The 25256-nt window shown below is 42.3% G+C and overlaps 1 protein-coding gene across 7 annotated transcripts in view; it reads left to right on the top strand.

Moving 5' to 3' along the window:
* Positions 1-25256, top strand: part of TENM2 (teneurin transmembrane protein 2) — a 3863575-nt gene that overhangs the window by 2989192 nt on the left and 849127 nt on the right. For all 7 annotated transcript variants that reach the window (XM_069654289.1, XM_069654288.1, XM_069654292.1 and 4 more), the window contains one exon: positions 15902-16136. In XM_069654289.1, the coding sequence (XP_069510390.1) occupies positions 15902-16136 (235 nt within the window). The remainder of the gene's footprint in view (positions 1-15901; positions 16137-25256) is intronic.

Consider the following 25256-nt stretch of genomic DNA (forward strand, 5'->3'; position numbering starts at 1 on the left):
TCCCAAAATGAGCTCGCCTTGATTTGCAATTACTGTAAAGCCAAATATATTTTACATTTGTTTAAAGACCTTTCTCCTGGGGAACTTCTGGAAATTGACAAGATGATGGCCTGTCTGCCTCAGTTAGTATCCCAGTCCAGGCTGCCATTTCCAGGCTCTTTTAATATGCTCATGTTTTCTCAAGCCTTCAATATATATAAGCAAACTGGCAAATTAATTTTGACTAGATTGAGGGACTGGAAAGGTCTGGTGTCTAGGGACGTCGCGGCATCGCATCATCTTCTCGCTGCTCTGATCTTGTGAATAAACAGCGACACCACTCTTCAGAACACCGTGCTCGCTCTCACTGCGCTCGAGGGGCATGCAGCAACTCTTTTCTGTGTCAGCTATTCCTTCTACAATGACCTTGCCTTCTATTGACTGCAAGATGTCAGCAACATTTCAAAGGAAATGAGGATATTTGTATCGCAACTTGCAGCGTTATTGGTGGGATTCTCAGTTGACATATTGGAAATGGCTTTTCTTCTCGTTTTCTTTAAGGTGAAGGTGGATCCATCTAAATGTCCACACTCAGTGGTTTTCACGTACTGATTTTTGCATGTATTGTGTGGCAATTTTTGGAATGCCTTCATGATTCCCCTTGTCATTCTTGCTTATCGCTAAATGACCGCCTCCAGAAAAACAATCAAGTATTAAATCCTACCACATATCACAAAGGGTTGTAGACAACAGTACAAAACTTATTTTCTGTCAATTATTATTACGTCTAAATATGTACTTTGGCCATTATTTTGTTTCTCTGCATTTGAACTAATGGTTGCTCATACTGTGTTTTCTCCCCTTACAAGTCGTCATCGTGCTACTGTTTTTTTTTATGGGTTGCTATTTTAGTGCCTCAAGGCTCTGTGTGGTCTGTAATCATTGATCGACTGGCTCCTAGCAAACATGTCCTGCGCAGACTATGGGGTTATCACGAGTTTGGAGGCAGCCATGGTGCTAATAGCACCATGGCTGCCTCCAAACCCATGTCCAGGTTCGCGGTGTCGGAATGGGGACTTACCGGGACATTCTGACCTTTGTGGACCCGGTAAGTCCCTATTCCAAAAACCATTCCCCATTCCCATTCGAGCTCCCATAGGGCTCAATGAGAATGGGAAAGGAGCTAATAATGGGCCCACAAATAGCGGGCCCGTTATTAGCTCCTTGGTCCCTTAATGGGTCCCGCTAAGGGCGGCTGGTAAAACCAGCCGGCCCTAGTGGGACCCGCTAAGGGACCTCGGAATGCGGCGGTAGGGGGTTAACTGCACCGGCACCCTTACCGGTGCCGTTAACCCCTTACCGCCGCACTCGGAATGAGGCCCTATATGTAAATGCATTTTTATGTCTTGCAGTTTATTCCATGCAGTTGCCAATATTGTTTGCTCCTCCATAGAAGGAGCAAAGGCACTGCTATCATTTCTTTGTATGATTTTGTGAAAAGTACGCACGCACATAAGAAAAAAACCTGCAGGTTACCTCCATTAAGGAACCCATAGTTTTCAGCTCAAGGACACAGACTCTAGTGATTGCTACCTTAGTCCGTCCACTCAATGTCCCTTTATTTGTATTTATTTATTTATTTATTGATTGATTGATTTTGACATTTATATATCGCACATATCCAGAGGCACATAACCCTTCCAGTTATAATGTTGTGATATTTGTAAATCACATGCTTGAGAGGACAATACACTTCTACCGTTATCGAAGCATCCCTGCCTGACACATAAGTCAACATCTTCCACATTTAGTGGTCCAGAAATGCCTCGTTGGTGTCAAAACCTATGCCCTGGTAAATTTGCAAATGGGCTTGTAAAGAGACCAGCTGACTGCATTACAATATGTAAGTATGTATGTGCAGGCTTCCATGTAGTGTAAACGTAGCTGGGAAGCAGGCTCCATTGAACAACAATAGGATACAAAAGTAGCATGCAATAATGAGGCTGCAGTTGATGGATATGGAAAGGGAGATGACAGAGAGATGCAGACAGTGGACATGGGCAGAAGAGAAGACCCAGATTTGCTCTTTAGAACCTGCATTTCTATGCATGTCCAAAGATCTAACTTTCCAAGCTGCACTATTGAATCACTGGTTCTGTCCCTCACTTCCGGTCTTCTGTTAAAGCTTACCTTGATTCGCCACATCCCAGACACGAGCCATGATGATTGTTTCGTCTGCAGTGAAAAGAGAGTGCCACCCCACTCCAGTTGAAACTATGTAATCAGTGCTATCACCATAATTGTGGTGTCTAATTTCTATTAAAACATTGCACTTAAACATGCGCAAATGTGACTTTTGACCAGCCATTCATGTTATTTTAAATGTTTTGTATAGTGCAACATTCACCCAGGGTCATTTTGGTGCTAAGGGGAACTTGACGGGGAAAAGGTGAGGCCCAAGAGAAACTAAAAAAGTAGATAGAATCAGACGAAAATATGAGTTTTTAATGACCGATGGGAAAGCAGATGGTTTTCAGTGATCCCTAGGGTTCACGGAAGGGAATTCCAGAGTTTTGCTCCCGCCACATGGATGGCGCATCCTTCCATCCAAGATAGATTATATTTGAGAACCTGAATAAAATCAACACCTGGCAAGCGTAAAGAACGCGTGGGAACACAGGGCGGAATGTATGCTGTACATAAACTGCACATATACCAGAAAACCTTGACGCACAATGCAAAGAGATTTCAATGTATTTGTTTGGCAACTAGAAGCCAACGTAGAGGTCAAAGGACAAGGGGTTGTGGGCTCTAAATGGAGTACTCCTAGCAGCTTGGGGAGCTGAATTCTGCAAGACTTGGAGGCGATCCATCAAGTTGCCTATCTGGTCTATGTACAGGGAGTTACAGTAATCAATGATGCTAAGCACCAAGGCTGCCAACACAAGGGCACGCAGATGCAACGGAAGAAAAAATATCACTTTCTGATTAATATTCTGATGCAGCTGAATGCACTTCTGCGGTAGAAATGTACCCCAAAAAAACATAATTTTATGAGGCTACTTCTTGCATCCAAAGTACTTCCAAGTGTGCCTAATACCTGCTCTCCTAATTTAATTCCATATTTTGCTATACACCTATTCACCAATAATCAACACATCAATGCATAGCTGAGATAAACCGTATGTGCCATAGCATACACAATCTCAAAGTGACTTTACTTTAAGCCAATTATGGCTCATATGGAGTCCACTAACATGCTGAATGCTACCTCCTGCAAGTTCACAGTCGACTCCACCTGTGATCTGCATGTATTCAACCCTTGAGCTGTCCCGCCTCCTGACACTCCTTTGTATCTTGTGATGTCACCCTGAGACCACAGCCCCGGCCACAGGCCCGCAGATGCACAGGTCATGACATTGAACACAACCCATTGCAACAAATCTGCTTCACCAAGTGCCATCAACTCTACTGTAAATCTATCATCCAAGGACTCAAAATCCAGACCACATTACCTCTTTCACTAACTAGATATATGGCCTCATTACGACTTTGCCGAGTGAAGAATTTACCGGCGCCCCCGGGAATGGGCAATTAAATGGGCATTTACTGGGGCATTACAGCCCCGGCGGACCCGGTAATTGCACATTCCCGGCCGCTGGTAAATATTAGTCCCCATTCCCATTTGAGTCCCATTGGATTCAATGGGAATGGGGAAGCCGGATGCACTGGCACCATTTGTGAATGGTGCCGGTGCATCCGACATGGTCTGCAAGCGGGTGCCATTCCACCCACCAGGTCAGACCTTCCAGCCTGAAAGGCACCCGCTCGCAGAACTCATAGTTTGCCAGTCTGGTAACAACTGGTACTGTTGTTACTGGACCAGCAACCTTGTAATGAGACCCATAATAACTGTATTTTCCTAAAAAAGTCAGGATTCTAGAGAAAGATTGACATATTAGCCATATTATGTTCTGGAAACCTACCCTAATGCATATTTATCTGGTTAAAGCATGAATTCTATCTAACTCGAATGATCATTCCTAATTTTAACATCTATTAGTTACCCACGGTGACTGAGGTGCATTTTACTCACGTGCAAATGATCCATCTAAAGAGAGAACAAGTGTTGCTTTCCTTCTGCAAATCAGCCCTATTTGATTTCTAGGTACACCGTTTCTCGTACCAGTTTTTTCAAACACTAGAATCAATCAGGTCAATGGCTCTGTAGCGGATCACCATTCTAGAAACAGCAGTAATACAAGTATCCGCCACATCAACAAATACCTGTTCTCCAGAAAGTGGCAGCAACATTAAAGTACGGTGCATTTCACAGCTGTCAGACGATAGTGAAAGAAACCACCCTAATATACTTACAAAACATGCTCAATGCATTGTCGAATAACTAAATAAAATGTAAAAAAAACAAAAGGCTTGATGCTCCATTCTTGATAGTTACAATGAGAACACAAACTAAAATTAAATGAAATTGTCACTTTAAAGAGATTTTATAAGCGTTAATTCATGAAAGAGTATTATCTTAAGTGTATCATTCCATTTATAATGTTATAATTGTTCATCAACACGCTTAATACCAGCAAGTCGTTTCTAAGCGCCGGATCATGTTGCATTGCGTTGCCTTTCTTCCAAGACAAACTCAGACAAATGCATTGCCCCTGAGCTATCCTTCCTCTCCTATATATATGCACATTTGTTTCCCTACCATAATGAACGTGTCCAATGTAAGGACAGATAATATAAGTCCTTGCTCCTCATCCCTGCCCAACGCCAGGCCTTCCACATAGGCCTTTTCTTTTGTTACTCCTTGACCTGTTCTCTCTATTTCGCGAACCAAGCACTTGACTTCTTTATGGTCTTCTCTCAAAAGCGGAAGATGCATAAAATGTGCTCCAGTGATTGTTACTTATAAAGCCTTGCCTTGCCTTATGGCGGTGAGTTATACGCAGTGAAGGATATCCCATCAGTCTTGCGTTGGCCTTTGCAGAACAAGTCACTGTATCATTGAAGTCAGTGTAATTAGGCTGAGTCAGGTGAATCTCTCCTCCCTGTTCCGGCTCAGGTTTATCCTACGCAACCTGTATAATGTCTTCATAAAGTAGATGTGGGCTTCAGAGTGGATCTGTTCTCAAAGGGGTTCCTTCTTTAGCAGAAAACCTTTATAAAGTAGGGCACACATTCCTCTTGTTCGGAAAGGTGAACGCAGCGAGGACTTTTTATAGCATGGGGTGATTTCCATTATTGTTTTGTAAGTCCTATTTAAAGGATTAAAACATGTTTAGATTCGAAGGCAACCAATCACCATGAGTTATATGGAGCAACCCTTGAAAATGGAAATTCAATAGATTCGGTGTATTTGTCTTTTTAGTTGTTCTGCTCCAATTAAGGGTGTGCTCAACACAGGGTGATCTGCCTCCAGCAGTTCTCTATTGGGGTGTACTTGCTTGAATCTCTTAACTTTTAAGAAACGTGTAGCTGTGCCACAAGTTGACCGGTGGGTTTTGATGTGTGCAGTTCTGGCATGGTAGGTGCCATTGCTGCTTCTTCACAATGATGTTATGAGTAGGACTGCTTATTTTATGGACTTGCTTACCAGGAGTACACTGAAGATTCTGAGACCAGCTGATCAATTTATGTTGGAGCACAGATATTTCAGGACTTGCTTTTTGGATATTTTTTTTTCTTCCTTTGTTTTAATAGTTTGCTGTTATGCCTGTAAACTTATGAGAGATTGCTGATAGTTGATGGTCGGTTATGAGTGGTTGAGTTTTTTGGCAGAATCACTGAAGGTTTTGTGAGGGACTGATTTCTGAACTAACTAATGTGTACTGTGCACTGGCATGTGCAAACAATAATGCACAAAGGAAGTCATTTTCCATATGTGTCCAAGGGCCTCATTATGAGTTGGGCGCAAAGGGACACCAGGTACCGGTAAGGACACCGGTGCCGGTAAACCATTTGCTCCCTATTCCGAATTCCCTTAGCGGGTCCCTTCCTTAACACCTGGTTTTACCAGGCGTTAAGGACCGAACCCGTTAAGGGACTTTAAAGCTAATAACGGTACCGCAATTTGCGGTACCGTTATAAGCGCCTTCCCCCTTCCCATTGATCCCTATGGGGGCTCAAATGGGAATGGGGAATGGCTTTTTCAATGGGGACTTACCGGTCCCGCAAAGGTCGGAATAGACCAGTAAGTCCCCATTGAATGAGGGCAGACTCTGTACCGGTATTGGAGGTAGTCATGGCGCTAATAGCACCATGATTACCTCCAAACCCGGAATGAGGCCCAAAGTGTACCTGTGTTATAATACACAGTAAACATTTGTTTATGCTTATATAGAGATTGGGTTAACACAATGTAGCGATAACCCCCGTGTTTGAGGGCAGACCGGGACTGTAACTATCCACCAGTCTGGGCTAAGTTAGGCCTGAAGTGAGGACTTTGCCAAAAGCTCATGATTGTTACTAGCCCTGTAAGACTCTCAAATGGAAGGGTTGTTACCATGAGTACCCCTTGCGGGGGGTGAGTAATATATTTTTAATTTAGAAATTGAAATGTTGGTTTTTGAGGGAAGCAGGTTTCACACAATTTGCACATGCCCAGTTGCCGAAAAAACAAGCAGCCAACTAAAATGGCCGTGATTAGCATCCATTCACCCTTTCCATGCCCAGGACCCGCTGGATGGCTGGAATGCACTGGGATGTGCACAGGTAAGTAGAATGGGTGAGCGGGCAATGATGTTTGAGGGAGTGTGTATAGTAGGGGTGGGTGAAGGACTCCATTGTGGGATTGCAGCAAGGAAGAGATGCGGCCAGTGGCACCAGCACTAACGAGTTGGGGCAAATATAGCATCCAGAGAATCAGCACAGAAAGCCAGCAAGGAACAAGGCAGATACTGCAGGATTCCAACCACGTTCTGGACCAAATGAATGGCCAGTGCCTCTTAATCAAAGTTAAGAATTTCAATTTAATCGCAAAGTCAATGGGGTCATTACGAGTTAAACGTTAGGGGATTAACAGCGCTGGTAAAGGTGCCGGCGCCGTCAACCCCTTAACGTCTCATTACGAGTCTGTTCGCAGGAACCTGCTAAGGGTGCCTGGTTTTACCAGCTAACAGACCAGGGTGCTAACAACGGGCCTGTTATTAACGCGGAATAATGCAAGTAAATGAACAAGTTATTAGCACCCTGGTCTGTTCGCTGAACCCGCTAAGGACCGTTATTAACTGGCCCGTTGTTAGCACCCTCCCATTTCCAATGAGCCCTATGGGGGCTTGAATGTGAATGGGGATGTACTGGGTCCGGGTTCCTTGAATGAGGAATTACCGGATCCTCCAAGGTTGGAATGGCCCGGTAATTGCTCATTCGAGGAACCAGGACCCAGTATCTGGTAAGGGAGTAGCCATGCAACTAATAGCGGCATAGCTACCTCCAAACTTATAATGACCCCCAATGTCTTGTTGCTGTGACATTGACAGGGATATATGGAAGGAAACACAGCTAGGCAAATACCAGGTGTAAGAGGGGAGGAGGGATGACTAGGTGAAGGATTAACATAGGTACTTTCCATCTTAAGTGAATGTGAAAAATTAGAATAACTAAACATCTTGTAGTCAAGAATCAGCTGTGGCATTTACTATGTACAGTGTCACAGACCTTTTGGAGAATGTGAAATATTTAACAACGATGAGCTGTAAGTGACATAGTTGGAAAGCGCTGATAAATGAACCAAAACATAGTGCAAGGGAATACTGAATGAACTCAGCGGGCCAAAGCACCTGTAAACATCCACCAAAGCGTGTAGATCTCAGGGGGGAACATGTTCTGATGGTATTTTCTGTAATGTCAATGACACTATCAGCACTGAACAATTGAGCACGGGTAGGTGAGGAATCGGACCTAAAAAAGGTGGAGCTGCGCTGCTCCATGTTGATATAAGGTCCAAACCCCAGAAGTTGAGGAAACTCCTGTGCAGCTGAGCGTCACAAGTTTTCAAAGACTGCATCTGAAAGTCATCCTTTGCTCAACAGCCCAAACTTAAACAATAAAACTGTCCAAATATGTATTTATGTCTCATGCTGTGCAACACATTGTACTGTCAGGGTACCTAAAGCGCACTGCATGCTCAGACAGAAAGAACATTTTGAATTGCTAGCACAGACATGTTTGATAAATTGATGGTCATTGTTATGTTCCCAAAATGCAGTTTGTTTTAATGCAAAGCAGTCAGCATTCTACATTCAGGGCACATACATAATTTGACACTTACCTACACCCCCTCAGTCCCGCCTACACCACTGACAGTCCCCCTTCAGCCACGCACAACCGGAAAGGGGGAGTTACTCCAGTAAATTGCGTCCCTTTCCAGCACTGATCAGGGGTGCATTTTGCAGTAACAAGTCCAAGCCAAATACAAATGTGTGCTTTGCAGACCAGGTTTCTTAACAGAATTAAAATATCAATTCAATTCAATTCAGCAGCTATCGCGTGTTTCATAGCGCGACAAGGCAAGGGAGGGGAAACAGGGGAGAACAAAACAATGATCTTACTAGGCCCATTGACATTGAGAACGCTCAAGTGCATGGGAGAGGGGGAGGGGAAAAGTGCATGGAAGGGGGAGAAGTGGAAAGTGCGCAGCAAAGGGGAAGCAGAAAAAAAGTATAATTAATGTTAAAATAACAACCTGATAAAACAGACAAAATATTCCTTTTTTCGCTCTAGTTCTATTTAGAACAGTTGTTGGGGCAAGGAACTCGTCAATTTAGGTGATATGGTGGGAAAAGGCCTGTCAAACATGAAAGTATGACTATTTGCCATTGCATGATCGGTACACATCACAGAAATGGGCATTACAGACTTTCAATCTGCCTTATTATTACACAGTGAAATCCGGGGAAACGTTTTGAACATTACACGGGGAATAATGCAAGTAAATGAACTGCCAGCCGGATAGTGTATGGCTCTAATGATCGAAAACGAAGGTCTCACCTTTATCTTGCTCTGATGCTTCTTGTTGAATCTCTCTTTGTGGACATCTTCCTTTCTTATGTCTGGTAGACTGTGGCTCCTTGAAGAGATACGCTCTATTCCTATAAAAAAGCCACACCTTCAGCCAATGAACACAGCCTAGGCAAAGTGGGATCTTGAGGAAAAAGACCTTCTGGGCAAAAAGCCAAGTCCAACCACAAAACACCCCTACAGATGGCATATGTATACACGGTCTCATAGTATTATTTGCGAGGTATGCAGCGAGTATCTGTCAATATGGGACAATGTCGGTCTAGCAGGAGATCCAGGCAGAAGTCCATAGGAGGAGCAAGCAGACCTTGCCCAGCAGGGGATCCTGCAGAGCTCCAGAGGAGAAATCATAGGTAGGAAACTAACAAGCATGGTGTTCAGCAGTAAAGGAGGGGGAGCAAAGGAGTCAGCAAACAAAGAGGGGAGCTACATAGAAAACAGGACAGAGGAGAACAGGCAATACAGTGTCTTACCCGTGAAAGCGGAGGTTTGTAACGTAGAGACAATGCACGTCCAAGGGAAACATATCGGACGTGCAGACGTCATATTGGAAATAACTAGACTGGCACTGATCTAACGCGCGGCACACAAATGCGTACCTGCCTCCAATGATGCCACAAGAGCCACCGGCGTACCATGACAATGGCCTTGCTCTATTATGTAAAGAGACAGGCACCTCAGTGACACAGGATCAGTCTTGCTTATTCCAGCAGTGAGTACAGAAGTGGTTGGTTCTAGTGTTAGCTCACAGACCATTAGGATGGGGATTTTCGGCAACCATTTCCTCATCCACTTTCCCGCTGCATAAAGCCTGTTTCAGGTGTCGTTAAGTTAAAGCAAATGTTTCTCCCTGCACTGCTATATTGTCCCTGCCAATTAGTGTCACTTGATATTAGAGAAGTACCTGCTCAGCTGCACCTTTTCCCTCTTGGTAGTCCCTGTGTGAGCAAGGTTCTAAGGTACATAAGCAGGAAATACAGTATTGTTGGCCCTGTCAGTAATGACTGTGCTCTTAAATGAAAAAAGAATACGTAATTCAGTCATAAAATAGCTCACATTTTATGTGGCTGTTCTTTCCCCTGTGAGAAGTTCCCTATGGAGATGTGTGCTAGGTTCTCAGAGCAGCACGAGAAAGTATGTTTGGTTCTTTCCGATTTGTGCTGAGTTTGGCACGAGATAACTTTTCACCACTCATTTTCAAATGTGGGGGGTGGTGGAACGGCAGGTATAGGTGCAAAGGATCAAAATAGGACATATTTCACTTCTGCGGCTGGTGGAACAGAATCTAACAATTTCGCTCAACCCTATTCACCAATAAGTATTCCAGAAAAAGAGATGAAATAGATAAATCTGGTTGGGCAGAATCTTTAAAATTCAATATCCTTGTTGCATCCAGCTGGAAAAATGCACAGAAACGATTGTGGAATGTTTTCAATCACTACCTGACCTCATGTGTACTCTTTTCATTTATAATAGCATCATCCCCTCCCTTTTCCTTCCTTATTTGTTTCTACGTTTGTCTTGTTTGTCACCCCCTGCTTATCTTAATTCATTAAACAGATCTCATTATTAACCTATTCATATATAATATATTTTATATCATATGGTTAATATCTGAAACTGTATACCAAGGTAAATGTGTTGCTTGTTTCACTTTCTGGTTTAATCAAATGCAATACTTGTTGTATTTGCTATTGCATTTATATAAAGTTTCAAAACAAATCAGTAAACTGAAGAAACAGAATGCAATATCATCATTGAACTTTTGTGCCTGGCTAAGATAATGATATACAAATTGTCTCACGGTAGAGCCTGTAATTACAGGTTCTGTTGGCCAGCATGTTTTACCTGAATATATAAATCCTAGGACATATACTATTCTCCTATTGAAAACAGAGGAACCTCTACTTCAAGGGCCAGCTGTCCAGATCTGTAAATGAGTTTGTGGCTTCCAGAGACAAGACGGAGAATAAGGAGTAAAAGCTGTGTTAGGATGCATTCTTCTAATCTGAGTTGCATATTAATCTACGCAAATGTGGTTGTTCGCTAATGTTCCCTTGCTTACCAAATGGTATCTCTGTTTGCTCATTCGGGGTCATTTCAAAGGATATATGTAGGCTAACCAGAGTACAGTGTAACAATATGTTACTTAGAATAACAGAATGTTTGCACAGGCTGTTTATCTGCATGTTTCAGAAAAGATTTGAAATTATACAAACCAAATTTGGAGAATCTTGGTGAGCCTTTCACACTCTAACAAACTGTCTACAGACTGCATTTTTTTAGCATGGGCAACGTGCTGGGACTCAAATATGTCCAAACCGATGTAGCAGCGGAATTGACTGCACTGCAAAATGTACTCAACAACTATACCTTGAATATATGTGTCCATTCCATCTACAGACTTGAAAAGTTCGTAAAGTTTTCTCATTGGGTGTGCTCAACTTTGTTGCCACCAGGGTCAGCCAAGTGACGGATTCAAGCTAGGCTTCCACACAGAACTAGGGCCAACATGACACATTTAATTTCAGATATACTCTTCTGGACCTGTGGGTCTGTTAGTTAATAATTGTCTTGGTTGCAATGTGTGCTCCACTATGTGACAAGTCAACACAAGTACAAGTAACAAGGCCGTCTAACACCAAAGCTTCCTTGAGATTGTAATTTGTCTATGCGCAGTAGGTTTGGGGCAGGGAGGCATGTGAGCCATACTCACGGCATCTTTCTGGTCAAATGAAATTAGGTGTTTACAAAGAATGGCAGAGCTTTGCCGTGAGAATTGGTCTTAGAAGGATGTGGTTTGACAGAGCCCTTGCATGATTTGTCTTTGGGGGCTCCCTGTTCTGTTTTTTCAGAGTCGCTGGCAGGCTCAAGAATCACCTAGTTCTAAAAGGTATTGGTGATGATGTAATGAACATGAGGAGATGAGAGGGGTTTCGGCTCCCCGTCACAGGGTTGCAGCCAATCAAACATTTTCCAGCCACCCAATCCGTGGATGCAACCACATTCACACTGTACTTGCCACTTTACTTGGCTTTCTTCTGGTGTGATATTAAAGCTGATTCCAGACACTATTGAGTCATTTTGCTATTTCCGGTTTTGGCAAATCACTCAGAGGCCGATGGAGGTGTTGACTAAATATGACAACATCTATATCCCACCACCTCATACAAAATATGGTAGGATTTTGGAATTGGTACATGATTTAAAAAAGGGTTTACTATATCAACAGACTGGGATACATGAGGCTGAATCCCAATTCAATAGAACAAGGGTCTGCAACCTTTGGCTCTCCAGATGTTTTGGACTACAAAATCCATAAATCCTAGCCAACATAATCAATAATGAGGGATCATGGGTGTTGTAGTGCAAAACATCTGGTGAGCCTCAGGTTGTATATCCCTGCAACTACAATCATAAGAATTGTTCTTTGACCACCTAGTGGAGTCCACATGTGTGAGGAGAAAAACGCATTTGGCTGGGAATCTATATGCCCAATGATTCAGAGAGGAATCCCATCCCTCAGCAACACATGCAGAGTTGCATCACAATCACTCCTTTGACGAGGACTCACCTGGGGAAAGTCTGGTATACCTGACAATAAAACCGTAATACAATGCAAGGGCCATGAACACAATATTCACTAAGGACTTCGGTTTCACATCATGAAACAGCAAAGTTCTGCTCCTGTGAAATCCAATAACATAATAGCATCAATCTTTAAACCTCTATCTGGCTAGAATGGATATTGTCTGGCTCGTTTGACTGCCATTTCTATTTCCTGCCATAGAAATTGAAAGGGACAGAAAAGCGAAGGGTGGTTAAACATTGTCTCTCCCACTAGCCATAGGAATACAAATATTCATCTTTGTCTCTCTTCCTATCCTGATTTTCATCACCAACCTTTTAAACACAAAGCCAAAAGACAAATGCTTACAGTAGCACAGATCAGTTCAGAAACCGCATAACCAGTAAAAGTTACTCTCCCAGGACAAAAAAATAGATTCCAACTTTCCCAGCCTCTCTTGATGGTCTTCATTTGTTGGCTGCCTATGTGGGGATAGAAAGAGGTTGCTGCCACAGACTAGTTTTGCCATATGTTTATGTCTCTTGTGAGTGGTGGGGGAGAATACCCTCTTTCACTTTGGCCTCCAACTGTTTCCAAAATTCATCAGGATATGGCCTGGACATATAAGAAGTTTTGCCAAATAAACCTGCGCAAGAGGAATTTTTATCAAAATGGATCGCAGTGAAACCTGAACATTTCCACAGGATGACACTGTCTATGAGTGGGTATGCCTCTCTTGGAGCCACATGTCCATGGGCAAGCAGCCACCAGTTTATGAAATATTCAGGTTTATGGTGCATTAGTTGTGCATTTCATACCACCGTAGCATTTTTGGGGTACTTCTGCAAACTTTACAAATAAGGTTAGGGATGACAACTGGGCACTGGGGGATCCTAATATTTCGTCCTGGCCCAGCACTGTGGAGCGTGAGGCGGTCGGCAAAACCCAGGGTCACCCAGTACACATCAACCGACCTCTTACCTGTGACATCATCACCGTGGATAAAGAGAAACAAAATATATGAGTGAATAAGTGAATTGTATTTGTTGTTCTGGGTCTTTCCATGTGTTTTTTTTTTTGTTGGTTAAAAAGGGTGTGTAATGCAGTGTTGCTTATTGAAACATGGTGCCTTTTTAGAACATCTGATTTTGTGATCTTTCAGGTGTGTTTCAGGTTATCTGCCTGCATGATTTATAAGACATGACAGGCGTATCTGCCCACACCTCTGTAAACCATCTTGGAGATGTTGCTAAGGATTTGGTCCTCTGAAGCATGCACATATTGAATGGTTTCCCAATTGTGTTACAGCTTGAGGTTAATATGCATAAAAGATCTTGGACCCAGTATATTCTAGCTTCCGTGTTGTTGATTTAGAGATTTCCCAGACACTCTTCCTTATATGCTTCTCATGATTTCATGGGGAGCACCAACATACAAATCCAGGAACAGATATTTTTTAAATACCTGTGACATTATTAAGGGATAATGATAGTGATGTGTTATTTATATAGCGCCTTAATCCAAAGTGCTTTACAAAGCACATATTTACATACAATATCACCCAACTGAAATTGGTACTCATGAGGGGTGATTGTAGCCATTTCATTGCATCATAGGTGTGGTTTGTCTGCTGGTATTACTTGCAAAGCTCCCTCAAATCTCCCTCCTCCCTCTGATGTTGCTGAGTCTCAACATACTCACTCTCGGTAGTCTCCTGCCTGCTGACTTCTGCTGGATTGCTCTGCCCCATGTCACTCTCCGGCACCTGCCTGTGCAAACTGCTGTGCCACCCCACGGCAGCCTCTGCACCACTACCTACGTTTCCTCAGCTTCCAACATCATGGTTTTTATGTCGACAGAGAGAGTTGGCAGTCTGCTCCATGGCCCACAGTGTTTTGAGCAAGTCCATTCTCTATTTTGGCAGCTTCACTCTCTCTGCTTGACTCATGCATACGCCAGCCAACCAGTTTAACTAAGGTCCCGAGTGACTCTGCCACTCCACCCTCATTGTCCTTGGTTACTGCTAGCTAAACGCCCCTCAACAGGGGTATTACCACGTCGTAATGTTACTAGATACAGAGTTATGGCCTGCAACTTGACCCAGGTCCATTACTGGACAGTATATACCCCATCTGCCGCTAGGCTTTCTGCTTAATTAAGGCATGCTAAGAATAGGAAATTAATGGCAGAAGTGACAGAGAGAAAATGCGACTGACATTAATAGAATTTAACAAGCTAGAATTCTCTACTCTGGAGACACAATTAGTATTGATAACAAACCATGAAGTCTGTTTAATGCATCTAGAATTGTTCAGTCTGATAAGAAAATGCAATGGTAGGAGGCCATTTGCTAATTGGGAAGTGTTTTTAAATTCTCTACCTTAAACTTTAGTTAATTGTATTATTATTGTTAGTAGTACTAGTATTGTTAATATTATTCAGAATTTATTGTGTACAGAACCTCAATTGGTAGATGAAAATAAGCAGCTCTAGGCGCTCAGATATATAGAGGTTGGGTTGACTTCAAGCATTGGCATTTTCTAAGCTATATAAGCCATCGGATATTTATATGGATTATCAGTGCAAGAGTGTGTAAATTGGGCCTGCTGTTTGGCTCATTCTAATGGAAGGGGTGGCGTTTTCTTCACGTTCTCTTCAGAGAGTATTGTTGCACCTAATCCTGAAAGGCAACCAATAATGTCGCTGAAAACAGGCCTTATGCCGTGTGATGTTTATGCAGATGCATTTGGAACAAACCTGATTTCCTACTTCAAAAGATGCCATTACACACGAATACCTGTCTGCCATCGATCACATTGCCCTTTCTCTCATGAAAATCACTCACACCCGTGTTTATGGTGCAAAGTTACACACAGAGTTCCTCATCAGAGCCTCGAGTTAAACGTTATCGTGCATTGTACAAGATCGGAAATTGCTCTGATTTTTACCGTCAGAACACGTTGATTTTAGACCGCAAAATTAACACGGTCATTTAACAATGCTTACTCAATAATTCCAAAATGGCAAATTCACATACTAGACAACACAGTTCAGGGTTTGAAGCAAAATTTGCAATTGAAAATCGTATCAAGTACACAGTTTATAAACGTTCAAGGACATATGCAATACATACGCCATTTCTAAACAGTTGGAACTGTCTTGTGTGTTAGGATTCTGGCTGGAATTGTCTAAACTTTCTCAATTGTAAAGCTTGTGGATTTTCTTGCAATGACTCCTTAGGCTCTGTTGTTTGTATTGATTCGAGCCATTTGTATAATCACACTCATAAAAAATGTGTTTGTCTTTATTTTTCTGTAGGTCCCCCAAACCATCACAGTCAGTCAACGCTGAGGCCTCCGCTCCCACCACCGCACAATCACACACTGTCGCACCATCACACATCCGCCAACTCCCTCAACAGGAACTCACTCACAAATCGGCGGAACCAGATCCACGCGCCAGCTCCTGTACCCAACGACCTAGCCACGACGCCTGAATCTGTACAGCTTCAAGACAGCTGGGTGCTGAACAGCAATGTGCCACTTGAAACAAGGTATGTCATGAGTGCTGATGCTGGCTTGCCTGCGTTTCTGAGTCTAAATCTGGTTTGGACAGCATGCGTAGTGCGCAGATCCAAACTCATCCGGTTATCCTTTGTTTACTGAATAGACCTGTCTGATACACCTGAGCAAAAAGACCTTTTTCAGAGCTTGTGCAGGTGATCTACTTCTGTGAGAGTTAAACTCTGTATACAGCATGAGGACTGAGTTATTGACGTCGACCCTGGTCAAATATTTTTCCCCGCATGTATTTCTTTGCCCATTGATGGTGGAATGCTAAATACACAGGAAACATGACCATGTATCTGCTGGTTTCATCGCAACAGGCAGTATGTTGCGGATTTGTTTATTGACATACTGCACGTTGTCAAATATCACATGGTTCGTCTTAATACTCCCAATAGAAATATGGCAAGCATAAAGCTTGAGAAAACATCTGTTCAATACATAATACTCCATGCATTGATAAAATGAAGTGCAAGGTAACTAAAATGGGGTCTTGCAAAAACCTTTCTTTAACATGAAACTGTCTATTTTGACAACTATGGTGGACAAGATAAAATGCCTGAGTGGATTATTTGGTATTCCTTCCTAACAGACACTATATCACATCTCATTGCACTATTCAACACTGCAGAAACACATGCAACTACCAGAACTGCCGATAAATCCAAATCTGGCATTGCGCAAACTGACCCAATCCTGAAACAAAACCTAGTCCACGCACCACCCCGCATAGTCATAATGCTGAGACACCCTGTCACAATCACCCAGCAGAGACACAACATGCCCTTCCATCTCAGGATTCACCTATGCAATGTCCAAAACAGCAATGCACCAACAACAGCTGGATGCTTCCCCACACATATGAGGCTGGCATATCCAGATGTGCCTGCGGACGGGCTGGGTGGAGTAGGGGGCTGTGCAATGCAAACTGATTGGAAAGGTGTGGAGTTTGGATGATGTTGCTCACTCTCTTGTGCTACCAGCTGTTTATTTTGCCATGTGTGAGTAGCTTCACCAATATGTACTGTATTGGGTGGGCGGTAGACTATTGAGCAGTTTAATGAGGCATGCATTTGCACAGCAACGCATCCATGTGAATAAAGCACCAGAATGCACCACGATGTCCTGCAAGACATGGCAGGCCCAGCAAGGCACACCAGCGTCCCCCACCTCACGTCCAGATCTACTGCCACGTGTGCTGCTCCCAACTCCGCCTTCCACTCCCCCCGAGGTACACTTCACTCTTTACATGTAAGACTAGTTGAGTAAATGGCAGTTGAGTAGGGGAGTGGCAGCAAGCTGTGCCATACAAGCAAGTGTAGTTGAGGGAGCAGTTATGATTGGCAAATTGGTGGTTCTAGGTGGAATCGGGCGTCAGTGTCTCGATCCGGAGAAACCATCAGGCTCTCAGTCGCTGGTGTAGTATGGGAGCACGTGACATGTGTTCATGCCTTGACTGGCTGCCAGCTGGCAAGGGATCACAGCTGACTTCAAGCCACGGATAAGTCTTCGGTGAAGCTAAGATCCATGAACTTTTTTCAATGCATATAAATATTTTTATAAATTGATATGAACACAGCATAACTTGAATATTCTTTGTTTTCTGAGTGTCCTGGTCTCTACACAATTTTGGTGTAAGTAAAGGGCTGAGATTGAAGTTGCCTTGTATTTTTTTTTTTAACTTGCAAAGTACATCAAATCCGACAGATATGGTGCCTATTCTTACTCTTCATTGGGCCTCATTACGACCCAGGCGGTAAGTTACCGCCTGGGCCGTGACTTTACCACCATGGCGTAAACTACGTTTACGCCATGGTGGTTGGCGGACTTACCTCCCCATTCCGACCTTGGCGGGGCGGTAAGTCCCCAATCCCCATTTACCCTTCCCCATTCCCATTTTTGCCCCATAGGGCATAATGGGAGTGGGGAAGGCGTTAATTACGCCACCGTAAATTACGGTGGCGTAATTAACTCCATGGTCCCTTAGCGCCATGGATTTTAACACCTGCTAAAAGCAGGTGTTAAATCCTCCATGGCGCTAAGGGACCTCGTACTCAGGCGGTAAGGGTCGGCGCTGTTTACGCTGCCGTAAACCCCTTACCGCCTGGGTCGTAATGAGGCCCATTGTGTCTTAGTACAATTAGGGAAGTCTCCCTAAAATAAAAGTGTGTACACCAGAGATGTCATTCAAAAACACGTAGTCAGAGAGAAACGTGTAGAGTTCGTATTAGTGTCCAGGCGTGTATGTGAAGTGAGTGCCACCCTGGCAATAATGTGCAGAGACATGGTGGCAGCTCTACCCCCATCCCCACCACAGCAGCAACCTCGGATGACTCCCAGCAACACAAGCAGAAATGAACACAGTTGCCAATGGCAGTGCTGTGGCAGTGCTGTGGCAGTGCAATTTCTTGGATCAGGGCAAGGGGGGTGGGTGGTTGCAAAGTCTCCCGTTTCATGAGACGTGTTTAAACGTGTAGCACTAAGGGACAGACATCTAAAAGATGGTGTCAGAGCAATGTTGAATGCCTATCATGACAGTCACAACGCATGAGAAGGCAGGAGACTGACAGTTGCGACATCGAAACACTACATTCTGGGTGTGCACTTTTCTACCTAAAGATTTGTTTGCGGGCCTTGGCCAATGTTCAGACTGTGTTGTATTCATGAGCAAAGTTCTAGTAAAACAGTTGCATTCATAACTGATTGCATGTGGCAGGTACTTGTCAATAGCTGTCTGTGCCTATTCATTCCCAGAGCACTTTAGAAGCCCAGGCGCAGCACATGGCAGAATGTGCCACTCCGAGGCACATTTAGCTGTCACTTGGCATACACTGTGCTTTCTAGTCACAATGCAAGATGATGGGCAGGGGGCCTTTGTTCACACATGCCAGGATACACGTTTGCACAATGACACTGCTTCTATGTACACAACTAATAGAATTCGCTTATTACGCGTTTCTGCCAAGGCTCCTGGGCAAGTTGCTTGTTTGGGAATACGCAGATTGACCGCTGCTTATAAATAATGCATGCGGGCTACGCTGATTCAACGCGTGTATTTTGAGAAACTGTCCTTAATTCAAGATTGACAGAAGTAAAATTTTAATTTATATTTCATCCAGCGGGCAATCTCACGTTAATCCCTTGTGAGCACGAACAGAGCGATGCCTCTGGGCAGATGCCTTCGCAGAAACGTAGCACTGCATTCTGTTCCATTCCTGTCGAGGAATGTGTTCTGTCAAAGTCCTTTATTGGGTTTTTACTGATCATTTTTCATCTACTTTTTTGTTATAATGTTGCTATTTTTTTGTTCTTTTTTTTTTCTTAGCATTTATTTGAGGACAACCATAGGCCAGGTGCTACATTTCATTTAAAATCAAATGAGTGATCAAAATAGTTTGATTTTGGTTATTATTTAAGTAAACCCGTTCTTTTTGTAACACCTATCTCAAGGAGCGCTGTGCAGGATCTACGATCCTCCGAAAACGACTTTCCCTACTGCTACTCTCTCCTTAACCAATTTAGGAGGTCTCTGGTGAAAGCAGAATTGGCCGTTTCAGCCAAGTCTCACACACCACAGTTCCACCACGTACCCAGTACTGATTGTTCACACCCAGTTCAGAGAAAGATAGGCGTGCATTGTGGGTATGCAAATTAGCACACATGTCCAACCATGCTCCATGAAATATAGGGTTGTGCTATTGTATACACAGCCCTTTTCAACAGACATGTCAATGATTCAGTAAACTGCATTCATTAATCACACTTACCAGGGCTCATAGGTTCAATGTATGTATGTATTTGTATATATTTATTTATTTATTTATTTGTTTATTTATTTATTTAATTTATAGAGCACTTTAAGCCAAAGCACTCTCTAGATATAGTCTGAAACCTGTGGTTACAGCATGTTGAGCAAAACCAGCAAAGTTATGGTATGTGTAAAAGGCTTGACCACATCTCTGGTAAGCGTTAAAGATAGTATGCAGACACCTGTGTTTCAGGATCAGCATTGTAAGGATATTTGGCGTGTTACAGCACAGAGTACAGCACTACTGCACAGGTAGCAAACAGCACAGAGTACAGCACTACTGCACAGGTAGCAATTTTTTTTGCAGCACCACCACAAGGGTGCGGTGCATTGCTATATGTGTTACCAGATTAACAAGGAAAGACAGGCTAATCAGTCAAAAACGATTGTTACATATAAGATGCAAATCTATTTTTACAGTTAAAAGCACACGTGCACATTCAAAAATGCACACTATTTTTTCACCTGAAATGCCTATGGTGCGAGAGACACATTTGAAAATTAATAACTTACATTACTCATAACTAACCTGACTAATGAAACTAAAGTTAACATAATCCACTAATAAAAATGTGTCTCCACTGCAGAATTAGGCCTATTCTGAAAGTGAACTTTTAAACGCACATCCATTTTTTTTCTCTCTGCTGCCCTGTCCACATAATTACAGGAAGCAAAAGAGCTTGAAAGAACAGGAAATCAGTTGGTTACAAAGTATTACTATAAAAATGAGCCATTGTGTAGAGAGGGAGGAGATGGCATGATTGATTCTGATTGGAGCAGCGTCATAGCAAGTATCATGCTAGAGGGAGTGATCAGAGTTTTGCTGGGGGGAGTTTGAGGAGAGAGAAGGACAGTCAAGATTTGGCAGAGCTGGGAGAAGGACCTTTTTCCTGGCTGGAGCATTCCTATTTGCAAAAGCTGAGAATTCCAGGCAATGACCCCGGTTTGAGAAGGAAAGGCGCTCCTTTTTACTGGGGTTAATCTTCAAGGGAGCCACATTCAGAAAGAGAACAGCTGAAGAAAACTCGGCTGCACAGATAAGGTAACATAAGTGTGGGAGCTGAGTGTGTACGAGATTATTCAGTCAGAGTAGGAAAGGAGATTCCGGTGCCTTAATCACATGTTAATGTTGCAAATTGTGTTCTGTTCTCCGCCACTGTTTTTTCAGTGTATCACAGACAACGCTGTTACTGTGCAATTTTATTTATTTCTGTAAAGAGTGAGATTGTGTTTAAATGCAACTTTTATAATACAGAAAAATATTTGAAAGCAGACGGGTGGTGTATTTTATATTTACCAATACAGTGCTGATGATGAGGGGAGATTTTAAACAATGCAATTGTCATTTTAAGACAGATGTGTGCATGATCATATTCAGTATGGACAGTTGAGAGTGATTGTTTGTAGCATAGCTCGTTGGAGGTACATGAGCCAACGGGAAGAGGGACTCTGTGAACATAGTTCCCTACCGTATATAAGGTAGTGGAAATTATCACAAAATTACCACATATAGCTCTCTGTCGTAAATAAGTCAGTGAGATCGCCCATGGTGGCACACTAACACTAACACTGAAAATGTGGTATTCCTGAAATGTAGGTCTGAGGTCTCTCTAGTGATTACACGAAAAATCTAAGCAAAGATAAGGGATTCTGGACATTGGGGCCACAAATAAAACAAGGGAATTATGCTCACCAAAATACCACCAACCACGCATACCAACCACGCATACCAAGTATACATGTCTGGGTGCTGAAATAATGCATGTCCACTGTATTATTGTTGCACATGGCCCAATCTGAATACAAGGAGTGATTATTGCTAAGTTATTTTTCGGCAGTAATAAAATACCGTCAGGCCCCAAATCTCCACAAAATACCCTACAGCATGCACGCCTCGTGCGTTTCCCCAGTCATGGCTATTTTTTAAATAGCCAACAGTTGTCAATAGTGCAGCTCAGGAGACTGAATAATACACACTGTTTGCAGAGCAAAGCCACCTTTTCACTGCCTATCTAAGGTAGGTTTTCAGATTCTCCCTGTCAATTTACTGATACCAAGATGTGCTTGTAGGATGTGAATTTAAAGAAAAGGAACACCGTGTAAAGCACAAGGAAGTTGCTCGCATCTTATATTTTTTAGATTTGACTGTTATACTTGCATATTAATGTATGTAAAATTATGGAAATTACGGTATAACTTTAGAAAACGAATATGTGGTAGAAAACATGTCTGAACAATTGAAAACAAAAAAGGGTTAGCCCCTCAATTTTTTGTTCATGGGGGGCTTTCACTTCTAAAAAAGGGGAGAGTACATCTGTCAGAAAAGGAAAGAAGTGAAAAGCTATCCCTCCCTCAGATCTCCAGTTCTAGTCTCAACTCTATTTCTGGTACAGATGTATAATTACAAATGTACTACGCCTTAGTGTTCTTTTTTGAGCCTATAACACACCTTTATTTCTGCTTGTTAGGCAAACTCCATAGTGAGTCATCATATTCATTTCATACATTTTTGGAACAAATGGTAAAAGCAATTAACAACAATTCTCTCATACAAAATAGACTTGACTCATTCTCCAGTGTTCCTATTATGTGGGGTTAGTAGTTCAAAGTGCTTTCATTAAAGTAGAAATCGAACCATATCATTTACAATGTTTTTTTCAATTTGTTTCCAAAAGAGACTTGTGTCTAACAGAGGCAATGTGGTGTCACTTTTCCTTATCTCGACCACAGTCTATTAGTGTTAGCGATGGTTGTACAATAACATTTGAAGCACCCGGTAGCTACACGCAAGTGTTAACAATTGCCACTATTCAACTTGTTGCATAGATGATATTTTTTGTCAATGTGTCGACACCTTGTGTTTTGGCCTTTCGGTAATGGTGCATACATCCAGGTGACCAAACCGTTTTGATGTGGTATTGGGCCTTCATCAGGACGAATGTGGTTAAAGGCACGATGTAAATTGATGTTCTTACCCTTTTTGGTTTTGTAATGTTACAAAGTACTATTGGAAATCGAATGAGGCAATTGGAAGAGACCGATGACTCCAAGATCCTGAGGTTATATGCACTGCTTTGCACCAGTGCACTGACAGTTACATACATGTATGTAGACATTTTAATAAATGGAGATTAATCTATGAAAACGAAACATCCTGCTGTGTTAATGCAAAGATTTTCAGTGCAACAGAGTTTTTTTGCCAAGGAAAATTGTATGCGATTTCCATTTTGAAAACTGTCAATACTTTATCTCTTGATGCAATGTTGAATGGCATCTTGAAACTTTAATGGTCTGCTCTTTAACCTTCTTTTAGAGAAAGTAGTCTACAGTATTCTATAGTTACAAATATTAAAGTGATTTGTCTTGCAACCTCACATTGAGTTTGCAAGACCTCCCAAAATACCACATCATATGTTTGTTTATCAGGGTGGGTAGGGTGTTTTCAAAGAAAGCTCTATGACAGCCTCCCTATCTGAAATATCAAACAGGTGTACATGTTTTTCACTTTTGGGTCAGAGGCATCCTATGTATTTATTAATTTATTTAAATACTTTGATAGCACGAACAAGGCACAAATGCATCAGAGCGCTTTACTGATTAATCATATGCAGAATGCGATGGAAACATGAAACCCACAACCATTGAAAGCTTTACAAACATAAGAGGGATTAACCAATACAACCTTTAAATAAAAGATTGTCATAACCAAACTTTCCAAGTTTTACTAAACCTCAAATTGTCTGTGATCAAATGGAGGACAGCAGGCACAGAGTTTCAAGCTGAAAAAGACCTTTACATGAAGGAGAACAACTTGAATTTACAGACTACTAGGCGAAAAGCTGCCTAGCTTTGAAGGCCGTTTGAACCCCCGCCCAAAATGTTTAGTTTCTCAGCCAGATAAGAAAGGGTTAGCCAATGGATAGCCTTCTAGGTGATGCATAATAGTTTTAAAACAATCCTGGCCTCCAATGTTAGCCAGTGTAGGAAAACTAGGATTGCCTGAATTTCTTCTATTACTGCATGTGAATAATTATTGTATGCAGTAATATGCAATCCCCAGTGGAATTCTATGTGACTCCAAAATGGGGTGTATCTGAAGTGTCTGCATGACTCTCAGTCATGCACACATACCATTACCACATGCACAACATATAGGGTAATGGTATTTTAGGTTGTTGGTATTTGCAAAAGAAATACCACACAATTGTAAATGAGGTCCTAGATGGTCATACTAAGGCACATACGGGCATGTTCACAGCCCTTCATACACACAAAAAGGCTGTCTACTTTCACACATTTTCAGACTCAGAGCTGTTCTTTTGGAAGGTATGTAAGTGGCATAAATGTGTCTCCAGAAAAAGGTTTATGCTACAGATAGAAAGATGTAAAGCTTCTTTAGCTATGCAATACTCATGCATTGTGGGTTCTACTCTTGCTTCCCTCAAAAACTGTTCCACATTAGTAGTGCCCACTGCATGAACTTTATTAATTTTTTATTATTTCTGGAAATATTTGTCTCTCCTAAGGGAATTTCATAGACAGGTGTGATAATTCGTCATCCATCATGGGCAACAGATCTCTGGACGAATTCCAGGTTTGTTTGCCAAGTTCTTTCATCCAATCAGAACACTCTCAAGATGAATCATCAAGATTGTTTGCTTTCATGCCAATCAGAACCCTAGAATATACAAAATGTTGTTCATTCCATTATATACGGCTTAACGCACTTCCATTTTCTTTGCGTTTTATTTTAGGCCGTGAAGAAAGCAGTGTATAGGTTACACTCACACTTAGAGGAGGTTTGGAGCTTTCTCACAAGGGTTTGACGGTTTTTTAGGGAGTCTAGGGATGTGTTTACTGTCTTGGTATGGACAGTGTTAATGACGAACATTTTTGTGCACTTTTATTTTAGTGTTTCTTCAGTATGTTGATAAAGTTTAGTTAGGTCTCCCGTATAAAAATAAACCTTGTTCTTTCCTCTCGTGCCTTTCCTCTTCTGTGTCCCCTTTCAAAAATAATTAAGAAAACAGTCCAAATAATGGCATGTGTCTATTCCAATCTGTATTGAAGCGAACCCGTCCTATGAAGTTAGGGTAAGAACCACACTGGGAAGAAACCCCTGTGACCGGAAAGAAATATCTACAATAAGGAATACCTCTATTTTCCCAAGTGTCTGACTGAAATTCAGAGTCTGAAGATTCAACAAAAGCTTTAGATGAACGATTTGTGCTCTGTGATAAAGTTATTGTATGTCCTGATGATGGCTCCGGAGAACATTCACAAAGATGATTGCGAGTAT

Source organism: Ambystoma mexicanum, chromosome 3q, assembly GCF_040938575.1.
Source record: "Ambystoma mexicanum isolate Mex_15411 chromosome 3q, UKY_AmexF1_1, whole genome shotgun sequence".
Lineage (NCBI taxonomy): Eukaryota > Metazoa > Chordata > Amphibia > Caudata > Ambystomatidae > Ambystoma > Ambystoma mexicanum.